Below are 20,276 nucleotides of genomic sequence, written 5' to 3'. Positions count from 1 at the left end.
TGTTTGCTTTTGGCATGTTAAATATCTTGTTCAAGACATTAGGCGAATAAGTGAATAAGCCTATACTGTAACCACGGTAGAGAAATCCACAGGTGTCATCGGGGGAGGTGTTTATTGGTCTCCCATCTCTCATGAAATAATAAGGCCAACTGTAGTGAGCTCGAGCTGCTGGATAGGTGGTATGCCGTGTGTGTGTGTGTGTGTGTGTGTGTGTGTGTGTGTGTGTGTGTGTGTGTGTGTGTGTGTGTGTGTGTGTGTGTGTGTGTGTGTGTGTGTGTGTGTGTGTGTGTGTGTGTGTGTGTGTGTGTGTGAGAAAGAGAGCGAGAATGCTCCCTGGTCCCTCCGTGGTTACAGATGAAGCCGGGTAGGTGGTTTGTTGGAAATAAGTTTGTGTGTGTGATCTGTATGTGTGTGAGAGACAGGGATACAGTATTGGGTGCTGAATGGGTCAGTTGGGGGTTAGTTAGCAATGAGGCTGGAAAAGGGGGTGAGTCACTAATGTGCGGTCTGCTTCAGCCCTCACAGCAAATGCACATTTCCAGATACGATTGTGAATCTGTTAGTCAGTGTCCTACAATACACACACACCTGATTGCTTATCCCTAACTGCATTAAAGCACTTTTTGCTACTCTGTATTAGTCCGAAATGTCCAATGCCATAGCTCTAATGAGCACATATTCACGCACACAGTATAGGCTATAGAAAGCGATGATCCCGTTATAACCAAAAGGCTATCTGTGGTAGACAGAACAAAAGGCTGTTTGAACCGGTAGACCACAACACTTCACATGAATGCATCAATACCCATTACCCAAACAAAAGTTTCTTCTGACAGCATTACCATGCTTGGTCATGGTCTATTCATGCAATCAGTGGATAGACTTACTGGCAAATTATTAAATAATTGGCAGGGATACATGCACAAAATCACTTTAAATGGAAAGAGGAGGCAGTAGCAGTCTTTGGCCACAAGGTGGGTTACTTGTATATTATATGGAGCCCGTCGTTGAACATCTACTGTAATATCCTGTTTTGATCAATCGTAGTCATTCATATCATAATGATAAATCAATGCATACATGTATAATGTATATTCACCACTTCAACAGTTTCACCTCACCTCCATTCTTAAAATGTCTTCAGTCTAGTCTTCCTATGCTATTACAAAGTATTTCCATCACTTCGTTTTGGCAAAAAATCTGTCCCCTGTTCCTTTAAGACGGTCTCCAAAGTTTCGCGTATGACGTCGACTTTGGCATATCCATAACGCGAGGCGATCCAGTGGCGGAGATAGGAATCTGAACGGCGGGAGAGACAGGTGAATTTAAAACTGGACGAAAGCGCTTCAGTGTCAGGTAGGAGATACATCAATTACAGGTAAGACATTTTAAAAAGAGATTATGAAAACTGCTGTTGTCTTCCTTGAGTTAAATATATTTTTAATAGGAATGTGAAATGGGAATAAGAAGATAAGCCTACTGTATATAAGAACGGAATCGTTCACATTAAAATAGGTGCATTTAGCTATAATTCTAAAAGTCTTATGATAATGAGAGTTTTATATTGTTTTAAGCATGAACCATTAAGCTTTAATTTATCCTCAAAAACCCATGTAAGTGTGCTGTAAGAAATAGGACTTAACTTTGTCAAATACATGAACTACTTCAATGGCAAGGTGTCTTTTCTGTTGAAAATAAAATTATATTCTGGAGAATTGTGTGGCTACATTGCTGTAGAAGGTTAGAACTGTGTCTTTCACAGTTTTCTATTTGCATCATCTTGACAGGAAATGCATGTTCAGTGATCGTCATATTTTTTCTTCTTCATTTGAATGAACTGCTAGGGTTGAGCAATGGACCATGCACAAACAATTTACCACACATTTATTTAGTCGTTTTCATGGTTATTTTCATTAACATTTTTGAATTTATATACATATTGCATTGAGTATGCCCTACTTAATGGCTTATTGCATGAAAAGTCACTAATTCCATGGAAATATGCTGATTGGCACACTGCCTCTTTTGTGTTTTATTTCCACAGAGAATCATTGAAGATGAACACAGAGGAAAAACAAGAGCTCACGTCATCACAAGATGAAACGATGGGTATGACAGCTTTTTTTCAACGTAGAACTTTCACTATAACTTATATTCCATACCGTAGGCTAATAATCTTTATTGTTGCAAAAAGGATGTTGTGCACAGTGCAATGGTCATAAATTGACTTACAAAAAAACGTATACGGTTTGAGACGTATGTAAGGCGCCGTATTAAAGACTAAGATGGTGATGGTCTCTTCACAGACGTTAGCAGCGCTGTGACAGATGAGAGGCCACAGGCAGAGGAGGAGGAGAGAGAAAAAGAGGCAGAGGAGAGACAGGGAGAGGAAGAGGAGGCCCCAGAGAAGACCACAGAGAGTGGAATGGAGTGCTCAGAACCCACAGGAAACGAGGGAATGACAGGTACGAAACACATGTTGATGAGAACATTGCCCCAAAACCATGCTGTATGGACTAGTTTACCCACTTGCGTTCAATACTCAACTGACCTATGGGATGATATGCACAAGCCATTGGGCTTAACAGAGGCTGTGAACAAAGGGGGTCAGATGCCCAAGACCACCAAAGTGTTAACCAGTCATTGACTCCATTGTACAAACTGAGTTAGAGGAGTTGCTGGTAACACTTTATTTTAAGCGTCTGTAATAAACAATTTACAAGGCATTTATTAATCATTACTTAAACATTTATAAACCATTTATGAATCATTTGTAATCATAAGTATACATACGTTTTATTTTCAGTCCCTAATCTAAAGTGAGCGCAATTTATACTTTATGTGTACTTTATAAATGTTTTGAGTGACCAGTGTAATATCTCACAAAAAGATGGGCATGCCATTGGAAGACATTGCTGCAGTACATAGCAATAGAATATGCACACAACACAGGATGTTTAAGGAAATATATACACATGTGTGAATAACTGACTTACTAACATTTACAGATGTGGGAGTAATGATAAATAAAATGGTGAATAAACTGTTTTTAAATGCCTTATAAATGATTTATTGTGGACCCTTAAATAAAGTGTTACCGATGTGGTGTAAGTCTACTGGAGGCCATGCTCTTCCTTATTTTAGTATTTTGCCACAGCTACACAGTCGGGGTGTAACCCTGTAGCTCTGAATTTCTACTGAAGCGCGCCCTGCGGTTCACTGCCCTCAGGCCCTGGACTCTAAATGGGGCCTCTCTCTGTGCAAAGTTTCCATCGCACCTCTGAGCCCTTTGCATGACAAGGAAGAGCATCAGCCACCGCTGAGACCAGAATGTGGTTTCTGGATGGAATATAACTTGAGTCTCGACAGGGGTTGGTTGACTGTCAGCAGGGACAGACATTGCAGGCCAGAGCCCAGGACTTGACGTGTACACAGTTGCAGTTGTAGGATATATAGACTGTAGGACTTAGAGGATAGCCTATACACTGCAGGGCTTGAGATTTACTTGTATGGTATGAGGTGCACACTTGCAGGGTTTGGGTCTTAAACTTGCAATGCTTGGGGTGTAGGCCTACTCTTGCAGGGCTTATTGGTGTGGGGCTGGGCGATATGGCCCAAATATAATTTCACTATATTTTTCTCATTTTTGATGGTATGGCGACATTTGACAGTATTTTATGTTTCTGAATAATACAAGTTCCAAATATGTTTTAGGAGTAGTACATGACCCTAGAACTGCAACAAATTCTAACCCTTTTTTATTCGCGATCAAACTAGGACAAAACTGACAGTGAATTAGTCCAATTGTTGAACTTTTAAGTTATTTAGCACTGTATAAAAATATCTTTAAAAATGGTATTGTAAAAATCCATACCGGTATGTAGGTATTCAAAAAATATCACCCAACCCTATATTGGTGTACATTTGCTGGGTTTGAGTTATGCACTTTTAGGACTTGGGTTGCACACTTGCGTGGTTTGGGGTATACACTTCTGACTTGAAAAGCAATGCTACACTTAAGGGGAGGGCTATGTTCTCAATCTATATGATCAGAAGAAGATAAAGCATGGCTGTTGTTTTCTTTTCTTCAACGTTGACTGAGAGGTTTCTCTATGCCGCTTTGTCCTGCCCTGGTTCTGGTTTCTGAGCATTGAAAGGAAATGCCTTGCTGTTATCTACGAAAAACATCTCCTAAATCTCTCTGACAGTCTGCCTTGTCCTAAATTCGCCTAACCAAACTAGGAGACGTGCTAGTGTCAATATTATAAAATATTCTAACTGTAAATACAAATGTAGAAGTGGAGATGTGGCGTTTATCACAAAGCCTTGTAGAGGTTTCTGTCTGATGATTGGCCCCGTGGCTAACCCAGCTAGCATATTTGGTGCTTTGGAAGTTGTGGGAATGTACAGTACCAGTCAAAAGATTGGACACACCTACTCATTCAAGGGTTTTTCTTTATTTTACTATTTTCTACATTGTAGAATAATAGTGAAGACATCAAAACTATGAAATAACACATATGGAATCATGTAGTAACCAAAAAAGTGTTAAACAAATTCTTCAAAGTAGCCACCCTTTGCCTTGATGACAGCTTTGCACAGTCTTGGCATTCTCTCAACCAGCTTCATGAGCTAGTTACCTGCAATGCATTTCATTTAACAGCGGTGCCTTGTTAAAAGTTAATTTGTTGAATTTCTTTCCTTCTTAATACATTTGAGCAAATCAGTTGTGTTGTGACAAGGTAGGGGTGGTAAAAGACCAAGTCCATATTATGGCAAGAACAGCTCAAATAAGCAAACAGTCCATCATTAATTTAAGACACGAAGGTCAGTCAATGCGGAACATTTCAAGAACTTTGAAAGTTTCTTCAAGTGCAGTCACAAAAAACATCAAGTGCTATGATGAAACTGTCTCTCATGAGGATCGCCACAGGAAAGGAAGACCCAGATTTACCTCTGCTGCAGAGGATACGTTCATTAGAGTTAACAGCAGGCCCAAAATGATTTTCACAGAGTTCAAGTAACAGACACATCTCAACATCAACTGTTCAGAAGAGACTGAGTAATTCAGGCCTTAATGGTCGAATTGCTGCAAAGAAACCACTACTAAAGGATACCAATAAGAAGAAGAGACTTGCTTGGGCCAAGAAACAAGAACAATGGACGTCAGACCGGTGGGAGTCTGTCCTTTAGTCTGATGAGTCCAAATTTGAGATTTTTGGTTCCAACCGCTGTGCCTTTGTGAGACGCAGAGTAGATGAATGGATGATGTGTGGTTCCCACCGTGAAGCATGGAGGAGGTGGTGTGATGGTGACACTGTCAGTGATTTATTTATAATTTAAGGCATGCTTAACCAACATGGCTACCACAGCATTTTGCAGCAATACGCCATCCCATCTTGTTTGCGCTTAGTGGGACTATCATTTGTTTTTCAATAGGACAATGACCCAAAACACACCTCCAGGCTGTGTAAGGTCTATTTGACCAAGAAGGAGAATGATGGAGTGCTGCATCAGATAACCTGGCCTGCACAATCCAATTGAGATGGTTTGGGATGAGTTGGACCGCAGAGTGAAGGAAAAGCAGCCAACAAGTGCTCAGCATATGTGGGAACTCCTTCAAGACTGTTGGATAAGCATTCCAGGTGAAGCTGGTTGAGAGAATGCCAAGAGTGTGCAAAGTTGTCATGGCTAATTTGAAGAATAAAAAATATAAAATATATTTTGATTTGTTTAAAACTTTTTGGGTCGCTACATGATTCTAAATGTGTTATTTCATAGTTTTGATGTCTCAGTATTATTCTACAGCGTAGAAAATAGTAAAAAATTAAGAAAAACCCTTGAATGAGTAGATGTGTCCAAACCTTTGACTGGTACTGTTTATTTTCGGTTTCACATTGGTTGTGGGAACGAAGCCATATGTTTCCTGACTGGTAAAACTGAAAGTTTTTTAAACGTTATGAGAATGTTTTATTTTTAAGTTGCAGGAAGATCATGAGAAAGTTTTACTCTGGTTCCTTGAAAGTTTTATGCAAGCTCTGAGAACGGAAATGATAGGTTATTTGGAGGTTTTTTAATAACTTCCTTAAACCTTTCACTGAATGTTTCAATAACACTGCTATCTTATTGTGGGTTAACTTTTTTGAAATCCAAGCACAGATAAGACACATGAGAATCCATTTCCTTAAGCAGTACTTATGCAAACACCTTTATTTTTTATTGTGACACACCATCAGTGACATTTGAACCAATAACCTTCTGTTCTCTAACCATGGAATTAGTCCACTGCGCCACCAGGATGCAGCTAACATGTCATGCAAGCACTCATTAAGATCAGGTTTGGCCAATTAGTGGGCATGGCCAACACACCTGAACACCATTAACAAGATAGAGGATAGAGAGAGTTTTGTTGATGCTGAGGACGGAATGTAAATGTAAATCTCTGAACGTTACGAAAGTGTTCTTATGTTTTTTATGGAAAGTTTTCGGAATGTATGTTTTTAAATTACATTCTTAGAACCTTCTCTGAACGTTACAACATTTCGGTTCTCGGAACAATTTGAGAACATGTCTTTTAAATAGAACCATGAGGAAACTTGTAGGAAACGTAATTGCTGAAGTACTGAAATTCCCACAGAAGAACATTGTTTCTTAATGTTCTTGGAACATTTTGAGAACATTACTATATATGGAACCATGAGGAAACCTGTAGGAAACGTTATATTGAAGTAATGAAATTCCTGAAGGGGAAAGTTGTTTCTTAAGTTTCTTAACAATCTCTCAACAATTTGAGAACATTCCCAATGTCAAACCATTTGGAGAACGTTCCTAGAACATTAGTAACATTGAAATACAATGTAACCATGTTTGAACTTTTAGAAAACATTCTGTTAAGGTAATGAAATGCCAAGAAAATAATGGTTTTTTTTTTGTCAAGTTCCTTAAATGTGCTGAGAATGTTCCAAAGCCAAGCAACTATCCTGCACCGTTCCCAGAAAGTTGTGGGAAGGTTGAATGTAAAATAACCATAGGACAACCACGCTCTCACCAATCTCTATGAATCATCTGCTTCTCAGAACGCTGTGTTAGCTGGGAAGCTTTTTTATGTCCTTATTTGCAGAAAACTGCGTGTAGAATCATTAGATAGGTTTTACAACATAGACCGGCATTTTTCTCTTCGCACACTGGCAGTGGACAACTTTTGGGGCTTAAAGTGACAATCAGCAGTAGAAACAATAACATAGCCCTCTCCTCACCCTGGTTCGGTAAAAAGCCGAGGGTTGGGACTGGAGAAATGTAATCACCCTATCACAAATTCATAGGCAGAGCTATGGATGCAAGGATTGACCATCCATGATATCAAAATTATAGTCTTAATCACGTTTTGAGGCTATATAGGGTTTGTTTACATGTTCTTTGTTTACAAACATTGGAGTAAAACAAGCATGTATTTTGGGTTCTGGTGGGCTACGACAGTTGAATTAAGCTCATGATGCATTTATAAGTTATATTCTTCAAGAATCTATGGGTACATATCATTAATTTATAAGTCCAAAAAAATGGATGGAGCAACTGTTAATTGCCCCTTTGAAGTCAGTCAGCTGAAATAAGACTAGTCAAAAAGCCAAAAAGATGTATTTTTTTAATGTTGTTTTACCACCATAGACCAGACATAACGAGTATCATGCAATTAGCTCTAGGTGCTCATGAAGTCAAATAACCAAGGAGGGAAATCTATTTAACCCTCTCTTTCTCTCCCCTCCTTCCTAGATGGGGTTCCCGTGAAAACTGAGAGGGAAGAGTATGACGACAATGACGATCAGTACCCCAAGAGTGAAGAAGAAGGTGAACGAGACAATTACCTTTATGAAGAAGAGGAAGAAGAGGAGAAGGAAAGGGAGGAGGAAGACGAAGGAGAAGAAGAGGGGGAAGGGGAGGAAGAGGGAGAAACCCTTAACGAACCACAGGACCTGTCTCTGGCAGATTATGCACAGTATGAGAGCACAGGCCCGCAGGACGCCCACGCCGACTCCTCGATGTACGCAGCAGAACCCCGCAGCCAGGCAGCAGGCAAGCTCAACTGTGACATCTGTGGCCTGTCCTGCGTCAGCATCAATGTGCTGCTCGTGCACAAGCGAAGCCACACCGGTGAGCAGAGTAACACAGCCAAACCAACCCTGACCTAAAATAATGGTGTTTTTGATCAACTTAGTAGATCAAGGTGTTTGATTAAAAGATTTGTGTTTCAATATGTACAGTGACTCATGCGTTACACTTTGAATGGACACATTTGCCTATACATGCGCTCTACATTACTTGCCCTAGTACTAATAAAATGCCATTTCAACATCTGCTATAACACAGTAATTACACTTCACCCAACGGTCTGCTTTATTAGACGTGTGGAACAAACCAAGTGTTACTCCTATTCAGTCACAGTACTACGGAGTAATACTTACTAGTTAACGTACCACAGTATCTCAACTATGTGCTACATAACTACTGTATCAGTAAGTCTTGGCAGTGTTGACAGAGTTTCTCCATGACATGGGATCCCTCTGTTTCGCCCTACACCCAGGTGAACGTCCGTTCCACTGCAGCCAGTGTGGTGCCTCCTTCACCCAGAAGGGAAACCTGCTTCGCCACATCAAACTGCACTCCGGGGAGAAGCCCTTCAAGTGCCCTATGTGCAGCTATGCCTGCCGCAGACGAGACGCCCTCAGCGGACACCTGCGCACTCACTCAAGTACCTATCCACCATCTGTGTGCCACCTGCGTTTACATATGTATGACCACACATGCATATCATAATAACACAAACTCAGGTATTTTCCACCTGTTTGCACTTACTTACACACGTGCACAAAATATATGCGTACACATGCAAACACACACACACACACGTAAGTACCTATAACCTGTCTGCACACAGTTATTTAGATATACCACTTCACGTTGGGGCTGTCAGTGACATTCATTTAAAGGAGGTTCTTGAGGCCTCCCGAGTGGTGCATACCCGGGTTCATTTCCCGGGCTGTGCCACAACTGGGCCGTGGCCGAGAGTCCCATAGGACGGCGCACAATTGGCCCAGTGTCGTCCGGGTTAGGGGATGGTTTGGCCGGTGGGGCTTTACTTGGCCCCACCGGGCCGGGTGCCTGCAGGTTGACCCCGGTCATCAGGTGAACAGTGTTTCCTCCGACACACTGGTGCGGCTGGCTTCCGGGTTAAGCTGGCGGGTGGTCAGGAGTGCGGTTTGGTGGGTCATGTTTCGGAGGACGCGTGCCTCAACCTTCGCCTCCCGAGCCCGTTGGGGAGTTTCAGCAATGAGACGAGATCGAAATTGCTGAGAAAAAGGGAGTAAAATACAGCAAAAAATAAAGGGAGGTTCTTGCAGAGATCGTAGTTGCCCCATTATTTAACAACAGCCTCAGTAAGCAAAGTGTATGATGGTTTGAAGTGGGAGTTTGTAGTTTTAACTGAAACTCTTTTCTCACAGTAGAGAAGCCCTACAAGTGCAACCACTGCGGTCGCAGTTACAAGCAGCGCAGCTCCCTTGAAGAGCACAGAGAGAGGTGCCATGTGTACATCCAGAACAAAGGCAACGCTGAGAGAGGTGAGAGGCCCTGGAACACTCCTACCTACCCTCTGTTACACACACACACACTTCAGACACACACATACACACTTACACAAACGCACTTTAGACATACACACATGCACACTTTACTCGTGCAATCACACACACACACACACACACACACACACACACACACACACATACAACATTCGCAGGCACTCACACGCAGATGTGTGCACATTCTGTTATCTACTCACACATTTGTGCACACACACATACACATTTGCTGGCTGCAGAGTTGTGTAGCTTTATTCCATTTAGTTCATGGTCGTAAGTTGCCCCACCATTACAGCTAAATAGGTCGTGGCTGTTGTGGTGGGAGACGTTGTGTTGTAAGGACACCAGAGGGGAAGTCAGTCAGAAAAGATGTAGGACAAACGTCTCGGTGTTGTGTTCTGACTCCACACCCCCTCCCCCCAGAAGTCTGTTTGCCTGCCATGGTGGACAGTCAGGACGGTTGCGACACAAACAATACTCTGTCGTTTTGTGGTTGGTTGAATGTCGTAAGTACGACAGATAGATAGCGTGTGGTGAGGAAGCACATCCTCGACCTGCGGTCTTCTTCCTGCAGGCCTCACTAGTCGATGAGGCAAAACACCAGGAAGTGAGGTCACAGGCTTTGTTATCTTGGCTGCGATCAATTTTTTATTGGTTCCTCTGAGGGTGAGTTTCATTTTAATGTAATTTTGTTTGTTAGTTCTGTAAAAGAAAAAGATCATTTCACAACCTCAAATGCTCGAGGCGGTGGACAGTTGCAGCACAGCGGACATAAAGCACACACTTTGTCCTTACTGTACCTCTGTACTGCTAAGAGACCTCTCTCTCTCTCTCTCTCTCTCTCTCTCTCTCTCTCTCTCTCTCTCTCTCTCTCTCTCTCTCTCTCTCTCTCTGTGTGTGTGTGTGTCTCTCAGCCGGTGAGGACACCCAAGTGTCCAGGACTACTCACATGGGCACGGAGCGCGCTCTGCTACTGGACAGGTTGGCGAGCAACGTGGCCAAACGTAAGAGCTCTATGCCACAGAAGTTCACTGGTAAGACCATTCTGACTCATTCCCCACTTACAGTTCAACTGCCTTGCAGGCTGTCACCTTGGTAGGGTTAACTAGGCATGGGCGAGTGTGTAGGCGGTAAAAACTGCAGATGTTTTTTTTTTTTTTTTTTGTAGATATAGTCATTCAAACAAAATCAGTCTAGTCCTTTGTGACTAGACTGATGGTTGCTTATTCTTTTGAGAAATTGCTAATTTGGTAATTCAATAGCAAGTTGATTAATTGTATGTCTGTGTAATGGCTCTCTGATTACTGGCTTCATTGCTGCACCTGTCAGGTTTTTACTGTTATCTGACCCCTTGCTACTTGCTGCTGCTGCTGCTGTTATTGTATTGGTGTTTACTGTCAGTTGCATTTAATTAAAACAAATGTACGTTTTAATGATTTTTTAAAAAGTGTATCATACTGTTTTCTGTCTAAGCTACATGTCTGTCTGTCTGTCTTTTTCGCTCTCTGTCTGTCTGTCTGTCTGTCTGTCTCTCTATCTATGCAGTTCTACTGTCCCCCCTTGCTTTGCTTGCCAAGCAGGAATTCTGGGCAGAACGCCAGCCTCATCTGCTGCACCGCGCCATAGAGTGGTAGACCACTGCCCTAATTTCCCTGCCTGATGTATATGTTAGGTGGGTATGGTTAACCACGCATAGGAATAGAATGCCAATAACATGAAGCAATCGTGGGAGATATGCATTTTGCACACTGGAACACTCACACACAAACTGACAAGTATAAACATCTAAGTTGTAGTGCTTCATTGAAACTTCTACACTACTACTACTGCTGAGTGTTTGAAAACCGTCAGTTTCAGTAAATGACTGATTTGTCATCACGTTGACTTCCCAAACCTTAAGGCGTTGTACCCATTTCCAATACCCAGGTCACACTTTCTTGTCAAGCGTCTCCGCTTATCATGAAGTGTTTAGTTTCAGAATTCGAGTCGCTGCAAAGAAACAGCAAGGCATCTGGCCTAAAGAGATCCTACTCTCACCCATCACCCTGACAAATGAACTGAAATCTTGCAATATAACGACCACAGGAGGAAAAGAGAGGTGGTGTGTTCGACCACAGGGTTGAAAAACAGGCGAGAGCGCGAAACGTGAGCAGATGCCTCCGTCTCCTCTTGTGGTGGAACAGCAGCTGCAGCCGTGGAGACTCAGAGGCCTCTTCGTTTCCTCCTCGTCTCTGTGACTGAGTCCTAAATGGCACCCTATTTTCCTATAGTTCACCAAATGGCACCCTATTCCATTGTGCATTCTATAGAGAACAGGGTGACGTTTGGGACACAGATCTCTGTCCTGTCACACCCTCTTGGTGTTCGCTCTGTGGTAGGAAGCCCGTTTATCTACAGGGTCAGCGGCTGCCTGCTAGTTCTCCATTGCGCGAGCTATCAAGATTTCAATTGTACAGAATGTGCTTTTTATCTTCAAGTGTGACCAAGCTTGCTCTTTTGCTTCGGAAGCTCCTTATGGTTAGTGGAGGTGGCTATCTTGTGGCTCCCTCTGCACTGCACGTCTCTGGCTCTTTTCTGAGAGTGAAATTGTTACTGATGAGCCATTTCTATAGAGATATATGTGTATGTATATGGCCATATGTATATATAGAGAGAGAGTTACAGTTGATGTATTTTTGGCTCTGGGTTAGTGGCCCCACCTGCACAGTGCTGAGTGAGTGTTGAGGTGTCTCTCCCTGTGTGGGTGATCCAGGGGACAACGGCGTGTGTCTGGACCTGAGCTTCAACAGGGAGCTGATCCACCGTTCTGACGTCATGGACCCTCCCCTCACCTCCCCAGGATCCGAGAACCACCACAACCACCTGCCCCTCTACACAGGCCAGGACCCTGACTCTGCCTCCCCCCACAGGGCCTACCCCATCCCCCTGAGCCGCGCTGACATGAGCCCCCTGGCCCTCACCAATGGTCACAAGCTGGAGCAGCAGCAGAGCACTGGTCTCGCCTACCTGCCCCGGCCCAGCCAGGGTCACCCTAGCATGGACTCACTCCACGCCGATCGGGCCCAGCTCTCCCAGCCTCTCATCTACAGCCTGGGGCACCTGTTGGGGCCCAGTCCCCACAACAGCCTCCCACACCCCCATACCCAGGCCCACTCGCTCCCCATGCCCCCCCTAGAGGCTCTGAGGGTGGTAAGGAGTGAGGGGGAGGTAGGGGTTGGGGTAGGTACAGGAGCGGGGGCGGTGTACCCCTGCGGTCACTGCAGGGTGTGGTTTCTGGACTACGTCATGTTCACCATCCACATGGGCTGCCACGGCTTCCGTGACCCACTGGAGTGCAATGTATGTGGCCACCGCAGCCGGGACCGCTACGAGTTCTCCTCACACATTGCGCGTGGCGAGCACCGCCTGGAGTTGAAGTAGTATAGACACATTTGCACATGAACACACACACACACACATACATGTAGTCAGACTCCTAAACGGAATAATGCATACACATTTATACACTTACACACATGAATTGTGTACATACATTACATACACACAAAAATAATCTCAGGGACTTTCCTTTTTGTTTTTAATTAGCACCAGTATTACCACACACACACACACACACACACACACACACACACACACACACACACACACACACAAAGAAATGTAGCATTTCAGTAAAGTAGCATTTAAAATGTTTTATAGAGGTTAATCATGCTTTGACTCAAGTGTCAACATTTATTTATGACAAATAACAAAGTGGCAAAAGTATAAGAAATCAATAGTTATTTTTCCATCTAAAATGATGTTTTATGTTTTATGTGGGACTACATTTTATTCTACTTCACTAAGCCATGGAATAACTTTTCTAAAAAATGTATGTATTTTTCATTTTATTTTTGATGACTATTCAACAAAAGTGTCAATAGTGTCAATCGAAGTGGTAATAGGCAGTCAATATTTGGCATTACCTTTGCCGTGCCTGCTGCTTTTAGGATGTGATATACTACACTATGTCCAAATGTCCTCTGTATGTACAGCAGTATTAGTAGGACATAGTACTGAGTACATTTTACGTTCACTGTAAGTTGACTGACAAACTCTGCTGTACATTTTGTTTTCCTGTAAACTGTACTGAGGTTCAAAAATAAAACAAGATAATTAAAGCTCATCTGGTCATGTGTGGACTTGTACCTTGTGAAAGAAATAGCAAGAGCCACTACAGAAAAAGACCGTCTTCTTAATACAGTCTATGTGCTAATAATTAAAAAAAATCCTTATGATTCATGTGTCTCGTTTTAGGCTGTAGTTTGAGAAGTTCACAGCTTCAAAGAAAGACATCACTTCACAGTACACTCCCCTCTTCACAACTCCTCAAAGTGAAACTGTTGCTCTGTCCTGGATTTCAACTTACGGTATTTATCTAGCGCTCCCAGAAGTCAAGGAGATGTTCTTTCTATGAACACGTGCTGTGAGACTGCTCTGTAGACATGTTCTGTGGCTCTGCTGAAGCATGTCTGTCCATAGAGGGGACATTACTGCACAAGTAGACAGTCACTAATAAAGAGCATGTAGGATTGATAGTAGGAATTACAATTTATTTCCGCTTGATTATTTTTCATTAATACCAAGGTTTAGGCTGTATTTTATGGGGAACTGTGCTTGCATATAAAAGTTGGCTAAAGATATGGCCGGTGGGAGCAAAATGTAAAAACACGCTTGATTTGATTTGGAAGAAAGTTCCAATCACATTATGGGACTTTGAGATCCATTGTCCAATCCGGAGGCTGGGGCGATTCACTGATAGATTTCATTCTGCTTTTGTTTTTACTAGAAGACGCCCTCTGGTGGCTAAAGCAGGTCACTATTGTGGTTCGTCACCCAGTCAATAGTCTTGTTCTCCTGCTACAGTATACGTCTTCAGTTCCACTTAATATGAAACTAGAAGTCTGGCACACAGTAAGCAATTCCTAAAGTGCATAAGGTCCCTTAAGAGAGAACTTGCATACCCCAATCCAGATAAGAAATCCTCAAACAAATCGAAACTGCTTCTGTCCACCTTCACCTGGGTATCAGTCAGTCACACCAGTAACCTTAGGGCCAACTCACATACCTCATAACAACAGGTGTAGACTAACAGCGAAATACTTACTTACAGGCTTTCCCAACAACGCAGAGAGAAAAAAATTGAAATAATTGAAAAATAATAGCACAGGGAATAAATACACAATAAGTAATGATAACTTGGCTATTTACACGGGGGTACCAGTACCGAGTCATTGTGCAGGGGTATGAACCAGGTCATTGAGGTAGATATGTATATATAGCTAGTCTTATCACTAACAGTAAGCAGGCAATAAGTTGACGAGCCAGCCACATGTCAGACAGACCAGGGACACAGTCAGTCACGAAAAGTCGCTCAAGCCGGCGTCAGACCACCAGAAAGGTGTGATTCTCATCTCATCCAGCTGCTGACATCTTTTTATCTGTCCTTTCCATCAGCACTCACTTCCCCTTTCTCTCTCTCTCTCTTTCTCTCTCTCTCTTTCTCTCTCTCTCTTTCTCTCTCTCTCTCTTTCTCTCTCTCTCAGTGAGGGGTTGAGTGAAGAGACTTGATACTTATAAAGCAGGCTGGGCTCTCAATGAATATGCCCAGATATGCTTATCAGGTTCTTTGATGTAAAGATGACAGGTTTGTATGTCTCGGCATTAAAAACAATGATGCTAAATAGATATTTGTCAACGTTGAGAGTAAACTGTAATAGAAACAACAGAACTGACTCCTAGGTTGAAAGGAGAGTATAGAAGGGTAGAGAGGTGGTGTGGGTGTCAATGGTAGAAAAGCATACATCCAGTCATTGTTACTTCCCTCGTTTGATCACCCAGTCCTTTGTCTAACTTTCTCTATATGCCCGAGTGTCCCTGTAAAGTTCCGTCTCCCTCTCTTCTACAAATTTAAAACAAGTTACCCAGCAGCAATTTACTTACACAGACAGCAGTGGAGGCTGCTGAGAGGAGAACTGCTCATAATATTGCCCGGGAAACAGGGCAAATGTGTTTGATGTATTTGATACCATTCCACTGATTCCACTCCAACCATTACCACAAGCCACTTCTCCCCAATTAAGGTGCCAACAGCCTCCCGTGAGAGACAGAAGTAATAAATTGACCATGGAGAACATACGATGCACAATGGAATAGGGCTCACAGTGACATCTACTGACTGAATCAAGGTCTAACTTATTTGCGTCCCAAGAAATTGCTTTGATTGATAATTACACAAATTGGGAGAATTGACACTACTGGTGCCTCATGGGCAACAGAAAATGCTGACGGGAAAAGTTCCAGTGGTATGTGGTTTCTGACAACTATTATACACTGCTCCAAAAAATAAAGGGAACACTTAAACAACACAATGTAACTCCAAGTCAATCACACTTCTGTGAAATCAAACTGTCCACTTAGGAAGCAACACTGATTGACAATAAATTTCACATGCTGTTGTGCAAATGGAATAGACAACAGGTAGAAATTATAGGCAATTAGCAAGACACCCCCAATAAAGGAGTGGTTCTGCAGGTGGGGACCACAGACCACTTCTCAGTTCCTATGCTTCCTGGCTGATGTTTTGGTCACTTTTGAATGCTGGCGGTGCTTTCACTCTAGTGGTAGCATGAGACGGAGTCTACAACCCACACAAGTGGCTCAGGTAGTGCAGCTCATCCAGGATGGCACATCAATGCCAGCTGTGGCAAGAAGGTTTGCTGTGTCTGTCAGCGTAGTGTCCAGAGCATGGAGGCGCTACCAGGAGACAGGCCAGTACATCAGGAGACGTGGAGGAGGCCGTAGGAGGGCAACAACCCAGCAGCAGGACCGCTACCTCCGCCTTTGTGCAAGGAGGAGCAGGAGAAGCACTGCCAGAGCCCTGCAAAATGACCTCCAGCAGGCCACAAATGTGCCTGTGTCTGCTCAAACGGTCAGAAACAGACTCCATGAGGGTGGTATGAGGGCCCGACGTCCACAGGTGGGGGTTGTGCTTACAGCCCAACACCGTGCAGGACGTTTGGCATTTGCCAGAGAACACCAAGATTGGCAAATTCGCCACTGGCGCCCTGTGCTCTTCACAGATGAAAGCAGGTTCACACTGAGCACATGTGACAGACGTGACAGAGTCTGGAGACGCCGTGGAGAACGTTCTGCTGCCTGCAACATCCTCCAGCATGACCGGTTTGGCGGTGGGTCAGTCATGGTGTGGGGTGGCATTTATTTGGGGGGCCGCACAGCCCTCCATGTGCTCGCCAGAGGTAGCCTGACTGCCATTAGGTACCGAGATGAGATCCTCAGACCCCTTGTGAGACCATATGCTGGTGCGGTTGGCCCTGGGTTCCTCCTAATGCAAGACAATGCTAGACCTCATGTGGCTGGAGTGTGTCAGCAGTTCCTGCAAGAGGAAGGCATTGATGCTATGGACTGGCCCGCCCGTTCCCCAGACCTGAATCCAATTGAGCACATCTGGGACATCATGTCTCGCTCTATCCACCAACGCCACGTTGCACCACAGACTGTCCAGGAGTTGGCGGATGCTTTAGTCCAGGTCTGGGAGGAGATCCCTCAGGAGACCATCCGCCACCTCATCAGGAGCATGCCCAGGCGTTGTAGGGAGGTCATACAGGCACGTGGAGGCCACACACACTACTGAGCCTCATTTTGACTTGTTTGAAGGACATTACATCAAAGTTGGATCAGCCTGTAGTGTGGTTTTCCACTTTCATTTTGAGTGTGACTCCAAATCCAGACCTCCATGGGTTGATAAATTGGATTTCCATTGATTATTTTTGTGTGATTTTGTTGTCAGCACATTCAGCACATTCAACTATGTAAAGAAAAAAGTATTTAATAAGATTATTTCATTCAGATCTAGGATGTGTTGTTTAAGTGTTCCCTTTATTTTTTTGAGCAGTATATATACAATACCAGTTAAAGGTTTGGACACACCTACTCATTCAAGGGTTTTTCTTGATTTTTACTATTTTCTACAATGTAGAATAATAGTGAAGACATCAAAAGTATGAAATAACACAAAAAAAGTATATTTTATATTTGATATTCTTCAAAGTAGGCCCCCTTTTCCTTGATGACAGCTTTGCACGCTCTTGGCATTCTCTCAACCAGCTTAATGAGGAATGCTTTTCCAACAATCTGGATGGAGTTCCAACAAATGCTGAGCACTGGTTGGCTGCATTTCCTCCACTCTGCTATCCAACTCATCACAACCAATTTCAATTGGATTGAAGTCAGGTGATTGTGGAGGCCGGGGGGGGGGGAGTCCCATAGGGCGGTGCACAATTGGCCCAGTGCGTTCGGGTTTAACCGGTGTAGACTGTCATTGTAAATAAGGATTTGTTCTTAACTGACTTGCCTCATTAAATAAAGATTGAATTTAAAAAATATATATAATAATCTGATGCAGCACTCCATCACTCTCCTTGGACAAATAGCCCTTACACAGCCTGGAGGTGTGTTTTGGGTTATTGTCCTGTTGAAAAACAAATGATAGTCCCACTCAGAGCAAACCAGATGGGGAGGCATATCACTGCAGAATGCTGTGGTAGCCATGCTGGTTAAGTGTGCCTTGAATTCTAAATAAATCACAGACTGTGTCACCAGTAAAGCACCCCCACACCATCACACCACCTCCTCCATGCTTCACAGTGGGAACCACACATGCGGAGATCATCCGTTCACCTACTCTGCGTCTCACAAAGACACGGCGGTTGGAACCAAAAATCTCAAATTTGGACTCACCAGACCAAAGGTCAGATTTCCACCGGTCTGATGTCCATTGCTCATGTTTCTTGGCCCAAGCAAGTCTCTTCTTCTTATTGGTGTCCTTTAGTAGTGGTCCCTTTGTGGCAATTCAACCATGAAGGCCTGATTCACGCAGTCTCCTCTGAACAGTTCATGTTGAGATGTGTCTGTTACTTGAACTCTGAAAAATGTATTTGGGCTGCAATTTGGGGTGCAGTTAACTCTAATGAACTTATCCTCTGCAGCAGAGGTAACTCTGGGTCTTCCTTTCCTGTGGCGGTCCTCATAAGAGCCAGTTTCATTATAGCGCTTGATGTTTTTTGCGACTGCACTTGAAAAAACTTTAAATGTTCTTGATATTTTCCAGATTTACTGACCTTAATGTCTTAAAGTAATGATGGGCTGTCATTTCTCTTTGCTTATTTAAGCTGTTCTTGCCATAGTATGTATGGACTTACCAAATTGGGTTATCTTCTGTAGACCCCCGCTGCCTTGTCACAACACAACTGATTGGCTCAAACACATTCATTTAATAAGGAAAGAAATTCCACAAATGAACTTTTAACAAGACACACCTGTTAATTGAAATGGATTCGGGGTGACTACCTCATGAAGCTGGTTGATAGAATGCCAAGAGTGTGCAAAGCTGTCATCAAGGCAAAGGGTGGTTACTTTGAAGAATCTCAAATGTAAAATATATTTTGATTTGTTTTACACTTTTTTGGTTACTACATGATTCTATATGCGTTATTTCATAGTTTTGGTGTCTTCACTATTATTTTACAATGTAGAAAATAGTCAAAAAAAAGAAAGACCCTGGAATGAGTAGGTGTTTCCAAACTTTTGACTGGTACTGTATGTATAAATTCAGTACACACAAATAATCAATACTGCTAGTCTATATGTGACATGGTTATGTCTTGTTGCAATTATGGGTGGGGCTTGGCAGTTAATTAGCACGTTTTTTTGCTTATTCCTGGGCAAGACCTAAACCATGTCACACATACATTCATCTAATCATTCAATTTCATAGAAAAGCAAACACAGAATGGTAATAACATTCTTATTTTTCTTTGCAATTAATCATCAACGCGTGTCAGCATCTCATGAAATGGCAGAGCGTGATCGGCCCTAAGTGGACAAGTACAAGGGCCGCATCACCGGTTCAGGCAAAAGTATGGAGTGGAGCCAGCTGTCCTCGGTGGTATCATCTCTACAGAGTCCAGGGGTGGGACAGGACTGGGCATTGCTCAGCTTGACAATGGAAATGCCCATGGGCTAATGCAGGTAATATAAACATTTGTGTGAGAATGAATGTGAGACTCTGGATCAGGGGTCAATGACATAATTACAATCATGATTGTATGCAGGTTGCAGGGACGTCATTTTTACACCCATTATTATAATCTGGTTGTTTATTTCGGAGAAAAACTGTGCAACTGCTTCCCAGGAGGTCATGTCTAATGTGGAATGACTTGTTTGATTAACATTCTACAATACAATATGAGTCTACAGAATCTACAATTATATCTATTAAATCTACAATTCTATTGGAGATCTCTATTAATTTTCTAGGTTGGCAAGCGCTGCCACAGTCCAAAGGGGGCATGGGACAGTCAGGAACATATCGACCAAGGCACACAGATGTTGGTTGGCTCCTATTCAGATGTTGAGAAAAAATATCCTCACTGGACCAAGGAGCAGAAGCTGAAATGTATTGACTGACTCACTCCTGGATTGAGCTGATGAATCATACATGTTGTAGTGCTGTATGCAACTACTAACCTGGTGTGTTTATGTTTTTCAGGGGCGTTGGCAGCCTACAATATGGGGGCTGGC

At 43.1% G+C, this 20,276-nt stretch overlaps 1 protein-coding gene across 2 annotated transcripts; it reads left to right on the top strand.

Annotated features, from left to right (window-relative positions):
- Positions 1 to 974: 974 nt before the first annotated feature.
- On the top strand, positions 975 to 13,800 carry LOC106587881 (zinc finger protein Aiolos). 2 transcript variants are annotated; one of them, XM_014176545.3, is made up of 8 exons: positions 975 to 1,356; positions 2,045 to 2,109; positions 2,307 to 2,465; positions 7,771 to 8,148; positions 8,579 to 8,746; positions 9,498 to 9,614; positions 10,550 to 10,669; positions 12,388 to 13,800. In XM_014176545.3, the coding sequence occupies exons 2-8, from the start codon at positions 2,058 to 2,060 to the stop codon at positions 13,053 to 13,055; spliced, it is 1,662 nt and encodes a 553-aa protein (XP_014032020.1). In that variant the 5' UTR covers positions 975 to 1,356; positions 2,045 to 2,057; the 3' UTR covers positions 13,056 to 13,800. The 2 variants fall into 2 exon arrangements, with proteins under 2 accessions (XP_014032020.1, XP_014032014.1); XM_014176539.3 differs by having other exon boundaries at positions 980 to 1,378.
- Positions 13,801 to 20,276: the final 6,476 nt, after the last annotated feature.

Source organism: Salmo salar, chromosome 02 (assembly GCF_965601325.2).
Source record: "Salmo salar chromosome 02, fSalSal1, whole genome shotgun sequence".
NCBI classification, from domain to species: Eukaryota; Metazoa; Chordata; class Actinopteri; order Salmoniformes; family Salmonidae; genus Salmo; species Salmo salar.
This window is presented reverse-complemented; position numbering and strand designations above follow the sequence as displayed.